The sequence below is a fragment of the Xiphias gladius genome, chromosome 19, assembly GCF_016859285.1.
Source record: "Xiphias gladius isolate SHS-SW01 ecotype Sanya breed wild chromosome 19, ASM1685928v1, whole genome shotgun sequence".
Classification (NCBI taxonomy): domain Eukaryota; kingdom Metazoa; phylum Chordata; class Actinopteri; order Istiophoriformes; family Xiphiidae; genus Xiphias; species Xiphias gladius.
This window is the reverse complement of record NC_053418.1, coordinates 17,427,564-17,440,997: the sequence shown is the minus strand read 5'-3', so window position 1 is coordinate 17,440,997 and position 13,434 is coordinate 17,427,564. Positions and strand designations below refer to the sequence as shown.

Below are 13,434 nucleotides of genomic sequence, written 5' to 3'. Positions count from 1 at the left end.
TGTGGGTTTTTGTTGGTTTTAGCTTTGCATCCTCAATCAATCGCTAACAGGAAGAGCTTTAATCAGGGTTTTAATGCAGCTGTACAAGAGGTGGGCCGGCCCTTTGTCTGGGTCTGAAAGGCTGATCGGAGGGGAGTCCTCTCGCGTTTCTTTACATTCACCTGCTGGGCCCTATTGGGTCTCTTTCTGAAAGAAAAGGACAAGGGAAATGAATAAAGAACACAGGCAAAGTGTGGGTCCGCTCAACCAGCCTATGGGTTAATCAAGGAGCTACTTCTCATCTCCACAGAGCCCAACAGCTCTGGTGGTTAAGCTCTCCCCTTCTCTTTCCCATGCCAATTCAGACACACTGAGGAGCTCGGCCGGGACGAAGAACACTGGGCCATAAACACAACCATGAGCTAATGATATGCTACTTTGAAATGAATGTATCAGGCGGGAGGGGGAGGTGCTGGGAAAGGAGAGAGACAGAGAGGAGAAACTTTATGAATCACAGAGAAACTCATTTTTGCAAGTTTGAATATATGAGGAAAAAGAATGAAACGAAATCTAAAACAGATACAGAAGTATTGTACTGCGGGAAAAGTTATTTTGTTTAATACAAACACTAGTTACTTACAAACACCCACAATATGTCTGTTCAAAGTGCAGTAGAGGTTCCACATTGAGCCTACAAAAACACTAATGCAATCCAACACACACACACACACACACACACACACACACACACACACACACACACACATATTTATATATATATACATATATATATCTTCTGTTTTTCTTTTTTGTTATTTTGATTTTTTTCTTTGTATTTAGGCACTTAAGTTAGTATTGCTTACAACACAGCAGCCATGCACATAAACAAATTTGAGGGAAGAAACACTTCAGAGACCTCCTTCAGAGATTTAACATATGCACAACTTACTAAGGTGGCATAAATTCACACCTCACCAAGACCCTGAATTTCTAGAAAATCTAAAAACAAATAAAGTACAGTTTTATTAAAAAATTGTTATTTGCAAAGGCGCAGAGGGGCAACATCTGTTCAGTTTCAAGACCTAGTAAATGATGTTCTTACCCCATCTAGTGAAAAGAAAGAGTAATTCACATCATACACACAAGTGACTGAGTCTGTCTGTGTGTGTGTGTGTGTGTGTGTGTGTGTGTGTGTGTGTGTGTGTGTGTGTGTGTGTGTGTTTGTCCTTGTGTGTGTGTGTGTGTGTGTGTGTGTGTGTGTGTGTGTGTGTGTGTGTGTGTGTGTGTTCTCTTAAAAGAACCTTTCAAAAAACAAAATTAAAAGAGGAAATGAAAGTATTAACATAACTGAAAATGTAATGCAAGTATAGGAATAAATTTTGAGTTTGTAAAGTAAAAGGAACAAACACTTAAAAAAAAGATTTTAACTTCTGATTATATTAATTATATACATTGCTTCCCTAATATTCCTCACACAAAGACCACAAGAGGGCATTATTTAATCAGGGCATTGTGGCAAAATCTGTTACACATTACAATGAAGTTGAAAAATTATATAAGGCTTTAACCTGCTCAGATAAAGACTAGAACAGACAAAAACTGATAATCTGTTGTTGTTGTTGTCGATCACATTTCAGGATAACAATAAATGCTATTTCATAAAATGTGGTAAATGTGAATTTAAAATTACAATTACAAAGTCAAAATTATGTAAAAAAAAAAAAAAAAAAAAATCTTACAAAGCCAAGCCAGCACCATTTGATAATAATCATTGTTAAGTTCAACTGAACATTTATGACATTTCCAAGACAAAACGTGTGCAATTTGCGAAGCACAGAGAGTGCTTTGGAATTATGCGTGTACTTTAAACGTCAGGTTTGTCATAGACAATGTAGACTGGTGACTAATGGCTGATCCACCTGACAGGGCTTTTTGTTGAAGTCCACAGGAAGTCCAGAGGAAGCCGTCAGTGCTCTCCAGCAGGGATTGATGCACTTATAAGAATGCTCTCTAACAAAAGGGATGGCAGCAATTAGGAAAACAAAAGGGGGGGGGGGTGCCAGTGATTATAGATGGAGCACTTCAACAGCCAACACCCAGCTTTCACACTGTCAATTAAAGGAGCCATGTAGATGGTCAGAAAATATCCTTTCTAGTGGTTAATATTTGAGGAATATGTTTCAGTAAGAGGTCTGTGATTATAGTTAGAGAAAATATGAATAAAAACATTATTCATTTAAAATTTGTATTTGTGTATGATTATTGTACCAAGCTGGATTTGATGTTTATATGATAAAACATGGGGGGAAGAAATTATTTTGACATTTTTTTCCTTTGTCTGTTATTATGTATGTCTGTCATTATATTTGGTTTTATTTCCTGGAATAAATGAGGCATGTAAACGGTGAGCCTGTCGGAGTAGAAAATTGAAAATGCACATTGTGCTAAATTCGTAATGACTGCGTTTAGACTCACTTAAGCATGCTCAATTAACAAAATTCAAAACGAGAAAAAATACACTGTACGCACATGCGAATTTAATTTTGTTCTCTTTCATTTTTACCAGCTACGTTGGGTGTTGATTTTGAACTTACCGCAGGTCAGCAATTCAACTGGAAGGCGAGAAATTGCCCTGCCTAATTTTTGTTGTACTTCAGGTGCAGGCCGACAGCCTCCTTTGCATTTTAATGCAGATAACCTGATTATTAAATGTTTTTTTTTTTTTTGGAAATAAATAGTTTTGGTTGCTGGTCAGCCTGACCTGATCAAAGACGATACCCTCCCCCATTTAGAAGAAACTCATAATTCTTTGTCTAAATTCATGTGTGTAGTTCTTAATTAGATTAAGATGCATAACCCCCCACTGCAAGCAAATTCAGATTGATGTACAAATATCTCTCCCCCTCTCTCTCACACACACACACACACACACACACACACACACACACACACACACACACACACAGGATATACTGTATAGCTTTGCTTTAGCGATGTACACACCCGTTCAAAAATGCAGATAATTTTTGAGGGAGATCTCATTTCTAAACTAATTAATACATTTGTAAAAAAAAAAAATGCATCATTTTAAATGTAACATTTAAACCATATTGTTTTTTACAGTCCGTTGTGACTTTAAAGATCATTTTAGTATCAGCATTTCAGTTGCAAACAGAACCTCACCTTTGCAATTCTGATAAAAATTATATAAAAGTGATAGAAATAAATTTCAAATTTTGAAATGGAAAATAAATCTGCCACACAATTATACAACACAACATACAACCCAAATAGTAGGACACATTCACGTTCAAATACACAAACACATTCCAGCTCTTTGGTAAGAAAAAGAGAACAGTGCCAAGAGACGGGCCATACATTACTCTGCCAGCACACTACACGCACCCATTTCACCGAAATGGCCTGGCCATTTAGAAAGGTGAGGGCATTGCACAATGATGTAAAGGGTCATTTGGAGGACTTGTTGGAGCTTTGGACCATGAAGGATGGGATTTTCACCAGAATGTCTGCACTTTAGCACCATTCTTTCTGGCCTTCTCTACATTTCACTCAAAGCTAAGGTGCTCATAATGATGGGGCACGATGTGTAGTTTTCAGTCCGCAGTCATTTAAATCCTGGTAACCATTTACAAATGAGAACATATTACTTTCTTCTCTAAATAAAACCTTTCCATCTAAATTCACAGAGGGAAAAATCAGAAACATTTTTGCATTTGTCTTCAAGGTAAAGTTAAAATGGGTCATCAAATTTCATCCAATTCTCACTGGTCTGGCTGTGGAGGAAGAAGTTGTATGCATATAACAAACCAAGGACAGTTGGATTTGCCATAAAGAGCATGCCATTTTTGCTCCCCCTAGAGCTATGGCTTTGATTGAATCCTGAAATGAGTTGAAATGTCACAAATCCCTACCAATGTGCTAGAAATGAAAATTGGCCTTGGGGTTTTAAGGTTCCCATTAAGAGTGTGCTTAAACACATTCTTTTAAGTGGGGTTGGAGTGCATCAAGAATACAACATAATTACGTGTCTCTGTGCACTCAAGCAAAATGTCCCTAAAATTCCTCGATGCTGAGCTAGGCTCGCCGCTGGAGCGCAAGGGAGCACAGGATCAGGCCTCGACAGAACTGAAAGGACAGAACAGCCAAGGGGCAGCTGGGTCCGAATTAAACCTGGCAATATTTGAGCAAAACGCAACCAATTATCATGCCAGACTGGGACCAAAAAAACTGGGTAATTCCTGTATTTTCCTGCAGAATGTCTTCGATATGAACTTAAAGCAGAATTTTCCAGAAAATCTGAAATCACATTCAAACTGGAAGCACCAAATAACTGAGGGCTGAATACTGACATGCCTGTAAAACTGGCTTTCATCCACAAATTCATTTGTATATCACAGTATATCTGGCTACTTTTATGTCAAATTATAGTATGTGATACTCTCTGCAACGTTATGTTTTATTAAACATAATAAACTCTGCCTCTAAATCAGCATCTCCTCTCAGGTGGGCAATGCTTCCCTCGCTCTGAATACACTGATTTGATGCAACTGTCCTCCTTCCTCTCACTCCTTCATTTCTCAGGTAGCTGTGTTTTCAGGAAACAGAAAAATGATTCTCCTCGCTGCTTACTATTCACGTCACGTAATGTGGGTCTGTGTTCCTCATTTAGTTCTCTACTGTACAGCTGGGGAGCTGTCCGGCGCGTGGCGACAGTATGCAAATGAGTCTGGATTTGAATGGAGATGGAGGTAGACACAAAGCTCAATTAGAGACAGAGAGAGAGAGAGAGAGAGAGAGACGGTGGGGGAGCATTGAGTGTCTGGAGGGGAGGGGGAGGGGAACGAAATCCCTGGGCTGCTTAATGCCAACCTGAGGAAACCAATGTACGGACACATTCAAACACAAAGGCACACACACAGATGTGAATGTACTTAAATAGCCAGACAGATTTCTAAATTCCTCAGACAGTGCAGCTGATCTCCGAGGGGCTCAGACAGCTCAGCTCTGCGATGTGTTTTGGTCGCACCAATCACAACGAGAATATCTCACATCATCCATATCACACATGTCGTCAAAACAAAAAAGGCATCCTGCTAGCACAGGTGCACTTCCTCCTTTGTTTAAAGCTCACGCTCTCCCATGCGGCAAAAAAATATCAGGGGGATGGTGGCCATTTTGTTCTTGGGTGTTAGTCAATGCCCAGCAGCAGTACATATCACCTGACCCAGCGCCTGCCTGAGTGTCCTTGGAGGATTCTTTTACATCAGCACTGCTACCCCTGGTTGCCACAGCAACCGCAGCACAATTTGGGGGTTGGGGCATTTGTGCGGGATGAAGGGCAGAATAATTAATATGCACATACGGGGAGTTTGAATGAGGATTTAATTGCATTTGTTGGTGTGTGAAGCCGAAATGGATTGAACGCTGCAGCAAAAAACGAGGAATATCAGAGAAGGGGAAAAAGAGATTAATCCGGCTCATTGGTCAGAGAAATCATTTGCATCGTTGTCAAGGTTATTTCCAAATTCTTTCCTTCCATACAAGAAAGTAACTTCATAGTAGAGGTAGTGGGGAGGTGGGCCAGAGGGTGAGGATCCTCCGGCTTCTCCTTCTGCTCCTCCTCGGCATTATTATCATCACGAATAGTTTACAAAGCTGTGCACAGCCAAGGTGATGTTTCCCACAGCATGGGTATGTCAGACAACGGTTGAATTTTGGCTGACTTTGTGCCCTTCGAATTGCAGTCATGTCACCGTGCCTGGACAGGTTGTCATATGCGGCTGAGATATCACAGACAGGAGGGCAAGCTTACTCAAGGAGGACGAGACCAACTTGATCGGGCAGAGTCAAAGATCATTCAGCTGACGTGGTGACGCCACAGAATCACCCCAAGTCCTGATGTCCCATAAAACGCTGCCTGGCACAGTCATCTACTCACAGTGCCCGACCTAACATTTTGTGCCTCTCTCCACAAACCCCCCTCACAAGACTTTCACATACAGACAAAAGAGGGAGCGACGTTGCTCGCTGCCTCAGTGTCAATAGAATCCAAGCGTTTCTCCTTCACCGCGGGCCCGAACAGCCACAAACATAAACAGAAAATTCACACAAATGTGGGGGGGAAAAAAAAAAAATAGCATTATTGTTGCAGAATTATGCGAAAGAGTAGCAGGACGAAAGGTGTTTGGTTAGGCTGACAGCGCAGACGTACATGCGGTCACTCGCACACGCACACGCGAGCATTACACGCCCTATCAGCGCGCGCACATACATTAAACGTTGCAATGGTCTCATCAATAATGCATCGGCGCTTCATGTTTATGCAATTTACAGGGCAAGACCGAGCGACGGGTACTGTAGAAGTACTAAGCCTGGTGCACACGGAACCTTACACAAGCCTATCACAGACAGAGCTCAGACATAAAAGTTGAAATCTTTTCCGCCTGCAGAGAAAGAGATTAAGATAATAAAACAGTCCCCAGCACATACCTGTTAAAGCATTATTTCTTTGATTCTGGTTTATGCAGGCTTGAAGGGCTTCATGATAACACGGCACTAAGGAAATAAAACTGTGGCTGCGGTGATATGCAAATTAACGGCTCCCGCTGAATGCAAGGGCATTTATTATTCATAAATTACTCATGTTTATGCAAATGACGGTGTACGGCAACACTGGTGGGGGTTGAGTGGCTCCCTTAAACATAGGTGTGATTCAATTTCTGCTCTGCTCTTCCTTCTAAAACGATCCAAATCCAAGCATTTGACAACCGTGGTCATGAAGCAGCCCAGTTATTCTGAAGTTTCGTCCAGGTAGTCAGGCTGGGGGGTGGGACATTTAAAAAGAAAAGAAAAAAAAAAAAGAAAGAAAGAAAGGGGGGGTCCAGAATCAGATATAAGGAAAATCCTGAAAACTAGTCGATTATGGACAGTTAGTGAAACACACCAAGCAATGTAGGCCTATATTTGCGGATAATCCTTGGGTTTTGGTTTATTTATTTATCTATCCATCTATTGAAGAGCACGGGCTTGATGGCGTAGGAAGTCTCTCGACCTGTGCGACCTCCTTGGGGTCACTTATGCAAAGGGACATGTTTTAATAAATAAAAATAAATCCACGAAGTATTAAGCACCTATATATCAACTAACTATGTTGGAAACCTATGATAATAGTGCTGGGGCCAGCTACCCTAGCAAAAATGAATCCAAAAATGCATACCGTTGTTAGCTCACAGGCAAATGTGAAATAACATTTATTTAATATTTATGAGATATTTAAGCCTAAAAAGAACGGAAACGAAAACGTGATTGTTTGAGCTTTTTCGGGCATTGTTTGTGTGAGCGTATGTATGTATGTGTGTGTGTGTGTGTGTGAGAGAGAGAGAGAGACTTACAGAGAGAGAGAGGGAGCCCTACCGATAAGTAGTACATTTCTTTTGCGCGGTGTATCCTAAATTACGGTAATCATCAGAAGGGTGCGACGTTGACGTAAAAGAGTGGCGACGCGCACCAGCTTTGTTATTGCTGGTCTTGTTATTTTAGAAATCCCTCAATTCAGTGTCTTGGATGGACTAACGTATATTTAGACACAGAAAGTAAGTTAATTGATGCTCTCGCGAATGTGTGTGGCCGTGAGCAGTAAACCAGGTCTCTTTGTCTGTCGTTGTTCTTGTTTGTTCGCCTCGTATTGGACAGTTTTCTGCCCCTGTCTTGCAGAAGCAGTCATGTTCCACAACAGCTCGCAGAGAAAGTACTGGATTTTTAAAAGTGAAGACGAAGTTGAGCATATGAGATGCAAGGCCAATCAGAAATTCCGCAACAAGATACTGGAAAGTGGGAAGGTAAGTGGCACACATAAAAATGAAGGACGGCAGGCCACTGTGTGACAGTTAACTTCACCTACGTCTCCTCCCGTCTCTCTGCGCGTAACTCAGCCTGGGCTGAGTGAGTCCATGTTCCTGGAGCGTCACGAGGAGGACGTTTTATTCAGACACTATGAGAAGAGGCTGCTGGATTTCTGCAACGCCTTTAAGCCTGTGATGCCCAAGTCTGTGGTGGTATGTACAGCACTTCATCAGAACAATACGACCTCAGTGCCCGATAAACGTGTGAACCATGTGCGTCTCACCTGTGCAGGGTACAGCCATCATGTATTTAAGAAGATTCTACCTGAACAACTCCATTATGGAGTACCACCCTCGGATTATCATGTGAGTAGTGCAGACCGTGGTAAGAAATGGACAGTGATAGACCTTATGTAATGGGACTATATCTGGAAAAAACACTGCACTGCACTGAGGGATATGTCTGAGAAGAGTTCAAAATGGTGTGTACGTGTGATGTGCCGGCTCCCAATATTTTATCAGATATTCAATATTGGAAAAAAAGCGCTAATGTGTTATGGTATTTAAAATAAGTGGTGTTGTAATTTTGCCACCTATACTGTATGTAGCTTTTAGCCCAACTGAAGCAACTCTGTTTGGAGGGAAAAAAAAAATCCTTTACTGTAGATGCAAATAGAGGGACGTTAGATGGAGAAGCAGGGCGGTTTAACACTTGAACATGATGCTGTTTTATTCAGAATGTTCGTACCCATCAATCCAGGCTCATCTCTTTGTTGAATAAAGTATTAAAAATGTTCCTTTCCTTTGCTAAAAGAAGATGACCCTCTTTAGGGATTGTTAAGAGTGGTGTTTAGAAAAGATTACGTTTGTCTTATATCCTTTACAACCTGAGAATTGCAGAAGGTATGCATGCATCACCAAAGTTGCTGAAAAAATATATTGTTCTTGCCAGTCTGTACAACCCATTTCAAAGTCACCTTATCATTTTAGGCTCACTTGTGCATACCTGTCGTGTAAAGTGGATGAGTTCAACGTGTCCAGCACCCAGTTTGTGGGCAACCTCCTGCAGGAGACCCCGGCAGGACAGGAAAGGGTTCTGGAGCAAATCCTGGAATATGAGCTGCTGCTAATCCAACAACTCAATTTCCACCTGGTGGTCCACAACCCCTACAGACCCATGGAAGGCCTGCTCATCGACCTCAAGGTGGGCGGACTCCTGGAGACCTTTTTAAATGTCACTCTTGAACCCGAACACTGTTGCGGTGCAAATCTAACTCGCTTGGAAATTCAGAATATTTCTCTTGTCACAATGAATGATTGCCCTTTCATAAATTTCATCCATCAGACCAGATACCCCACTCTGGAGAACCCAGAGTCGCTGAGGAAGAGCGCTGATGACTTTCTGGCACAGGCAGCCATGACAGACGCAGGGCTGCTGTTTCCCCCGTCTCAGATCGCTCTGACAGCTATTCTGAACAGTGCTTCCAGAGCCAGTCTCAGCATGGAGAGGTGGGTCATTTGTGCTCAAGTGAGAACATGTGCCAAGGGCCAGTTTGAATTTTAAAGAGATGGATTTTGAAATACTCAGGAATGCAGACTCATCAGGGGCGAAAAGGCGACAAAGATGCAAAGTTGATTTCACAACCACCACAACTAAAAGAAAAACTCACATTATACAAGTGAAATTTGGAATTATAAGTATGCTAGCTAACGTTAGACTCCATGGAAATAACATTAAAACCTAATGTTCCAAGCTGTGATGGCTAGCATTCGCTAAATCAAAACAACTCCACCTTATCAGGCTTATGAACAGTTCCAAGCTTGACATATCATCATATAAGTCCATTGAGGTTATCATAACGCTACTGTAAGAGTTTCTTACCATGCGGGCAGTCAAAAGCTCCTCAGCCTTTGCTCCTCTCAGGTGCGTTGCACATGCCAATATTTTTATTTTTATTTATTTTATTTTATTTTTTTCGGGGGGCAACTCAGAAGGCTTAGTTCTCATTTCATTCCCTGTGACTCTGTCCTGGCAGACCCGCACCACCCCACCCAATTTCAAAAACTCATTGGATCCGGACGATTCACACGTCGCCCAAACTGACATGAAAAAAAGCACATTTGCTGAAAAGAGAGTTGTTTGCATCAATTAATACTGTTATATCTATTACTATCAAAGAATCAAATGAGAATTTATAGCTTTATTCACTTTGGTCAAACAGCAGCGATATTTAGATTCTTTAAAAATTATTTTTAGTATCGATAACTATAGACAGGCACGGATACAGTAAGTTGCTAATGGAGAAACTGGACGCTGAACACAATTAAATGTTACTTGGATTTTTTTTTTTTTTTTAAATATATGATATATGTGGTATGCATATTACACCAACGTGTCAGTGATGTTTTGAAATTAAAATTTCCTATTTGAAAAGGCAGAGTCCTAATCGACTGGCTGCTTAATTCTTTCATGTGTACAACAGTTAAAGCAAAAAGAAACATGTTTATGGAAAACAGTCCCCTTTGTTGTTTCAAATTCCTAGCTACCTGACTGAATGCTTGGGACTGAAAGGGAACAAAGAGACTCTCTCAAACATGTATGACTCAATGAGACGTGAGTAAACTGCACCTTCAATCTGACGCCTCAGGATGGCAATAGTGAGCCTTGTTTTGCCTTTCACTGTCTCATGGTACACAGCAAAAGCAATGATCGAGATGTTCTCTGTCCACCCAGGGATGAAAACCCTCCTGAAGAAGTATGAACTTCCCAAACCGGAGGAGGTGAATGTTTACAAACAGAGGTTGGAGAGGATTCATGCTGAATTTTCCAGTTCTAGCAAGTAAGATGATGACGTGACCTGTTTGTGTTTGTTTTGCGGGACACTTAAGGGATTTGTGATCATCAGAGCGCATAACAACATATTGTCACACTATACATTGTCACATTAAAAGTCCGAATGTGACTATTGCAGAGGTCAGAAATCTTAAGAACAGATGATCATTATCAGTCGTTATCTACCCCTCATATTAAAATGCAATTAGTAGTTTAATTTTTGGTACATATAAGTTTCAGTGTGATAATACCAATTTTGTTGTGTAGCTCTTGTAATCACAGATTGAATTTCTACACCCCACACCCAAGTGATCAACTCCAGGTTTCCGCTGTCATATGTAGTAAGTTTTATTTTAGCCAGGTTGTCGTATCTAAGATGCAAAAGGTTCAAGGTTCAGTATCAGGTAGAAAAATAAAAGGAACACATCATCATCAGCTGTATGAAATACAGAAAGGAAGTACAACAGCACATCACATTCCTACCTACTTCATCCATACCATGAAGCACAGCTGATACTGGTATCGCTGATGAAGAGACGTTTAGGCTTGTTCCTTGTCAAGCATCTGTCGTCATTTGTCTGTTAACACTTGGTGAGGTTGGTGAGGTCCGTGGTATCTTAAGTGCAGCTACAGTAAACAGTCTGGTAAACTCTTGAGCCATGACAGGCACAGATTCAGACTTTGCAGCTGCTTGAATCACCAGGAGGCACGTGAGGCCAACCCTTACGACCTGGAAGTTGATCAATCTGTGCACGGCATGACTTCTGAGGATGAATCTGTATGAGAACAGTCGGCGCAGAGGTGTACTGAAACACCACCTGTGATGGCGGGACAGCAAGAGAGACTGCAAATGCATGAAAGCTTTCGTTCACATCCCAAGGCATAGAGGGAGTTCAGGGAGTTCAGCAGCATATATGTAGGCCCACACAGTATAGCAGGATCCGTTCGAGGTTAACACATGCACAGGAAAGGTTATAGATGTCTCCTACAAACTCTTAGACTATTCCTCAGTTCTGTTCAGCTATATCATACACAAACACCTTTTACTTCTATACAATTCTAAGTATATATCAACAAACAAAGCAGCATATAAAAATGTAACAAGGTGTTCCAGTGCTGCGTGGTAGTTCATACACAAAGCTGGTGGAAATGGTTTGAAGGAAGAGCTTATCATAAACTCAGGTGATGTGGGCGAGAGGATGGTGTGAGGAGAGGGAGTTAAGGCTTGTGTCGTCTTGGAGAGAGGTGCTATGTTTAAATTCCCTGATGACGGCAGAAGACGCTACTTCAATGCTTTGGATTGCCCCCTCTCTAATGTCCTCGCAAGGTTTGTCCAAGGAAAGCAGTGGCTGATCAGAGTGCCCTCATTTGTCTGGCTCCATGTTAGTCACCAACCATTAATGGTCAAGCCTCTGATGAAGTGGCAGGCATACCAGGACAATAGAAGTTCCGATATCTCTGCAGTTGAGTGTATCTCAGGTCCATCTTCATAGAAATCATCTCTTCAAGGTCTTATGTGACAAGGCTTCCTGTCAAAGTTTAATCAGTTCAACACATTGTCAGTGTCTGAAGCATTCTGGGAAGGGCTTTGGAAGGACGTTATTCAGATATGCAGCAAGTGGTTTCCCATGGAGAACAGCCATTTTGCGTTTGAACTGCCAGGAATCTAGGCCACATGCTTATAAATACAAACTGACTTTAGTCTTCGGTCGTGCACCTCATGGGATGAGGCTTCACTTTGGCTGGCTGGCTGTGTGGTCTGACTACCACACTTTGATACTCAGGTGGAAATCCATAAAACTCACATTACCTGGATGGCAGCTGCCAGTGACATGATGGTGCACTCTGCCCTGTAAGATAAAGTGGAATGGTTTGTGAAAGACACATGCTTACGAAGCAACTCCATTTTTGGTGTATATTAGAATGCTTCTGACAGCAGGGCTATCATTCTGTCTGACGATTTCCACGGGGTGTAAACTAGTCTAAATGAAGTCACAGCAATTAAAAATGATGAGACATGAAACTACAACTACAAATGGTGATCATGAAGGTGTAGTGGACACTAGATTTCACACTCTTTAACTGAGTGAGTCTTGAGAATGGACTTCAAAGGGTTGGTTGCATAAACACTGAAGATATGGAGCAGAGTTCACCAACAAATACGGCTTGCAAAGACAACTTGTGATTCACAGATTTCTGTACAAAACTAATTGTACACTCAACTTCTCATAGTAAAAATATCTTTGTATTGCAGCAAACGAAAGAGAGGCTATGAGGAGGATGGCCACGTAGCTAAAGAACCACGTTTGGCAGAAGAGGTGAGAGAGTGGCAGCTACAGACTGACATTCAAACTTTTTTTTTTTTTTTTTTGTAGAATTCTTTCTAATTCAGATAAACTTCCGTTTCATTCCAGGAATGGACAGATGAAGACCTGATATGATCTGTGGTTGTGGAATCAAACAGAGTTTTAAGTTATTATACTACTTAATTCCAGTATTGAACCGACAATGACCAAGCCTTTATAGAAAACACAACAGTGCGTCACAGTTTGCAAGTGTGCATGTCATATTTACTTTTCTACGTGACTGCAGTCAATAATGGGTTTGCCTTTGTTCTGCAGTAAGAATAAAGCTATTTTTCTACATAGTATGTCTTCATGTGTCTGTGGACTAAAGACAGAATGGTGAAATATTTCTTAAAAGTAAAAGCCACGATACTATATGCATACATTTTTTTTCCTTTGTCAGGCGACAATGAAA

The 13,434-nt window shown here is 41.2% G+C and overlaps 1 protein-coding gene across 1 annotated transcript; it reads left to right on the top strand.

The window, feature by feature from the left end:
- Window positions 1–7,461: 7,461 nt before the first annotated feature.
- Window positions 7,462–13,319, top strand: ccnh (cyclin H). Its single transcript, XM_040154975.1, has 10 exons — window positions 7,462–7,592; window positions 7,714–7,838; window positions 7,932–8,054; window positions 8,134–8,207; window positions 8,832–9,045; window positions 9,187–9,350; window positions 10,385–10,455; window positions 10,576–10,681; window positions 12,929–12,992; window positions 13,089–13,319. The coding sequence occupies exons 2-10, from the start codon at window positions 7,722–7,724 to the stop codon at window positions 13,113–13,115; spliced, it is 960 nt and encodes a 319-aa protein (XP_040010909.1). The 5' UTR covers window positions 7,462–7,592; window positions 7,714–7,721; the 3' UTR covers window positions 13,116–13,319.
- Window positions 13,320–13,434: the final 115 nt, after the last annotated feature.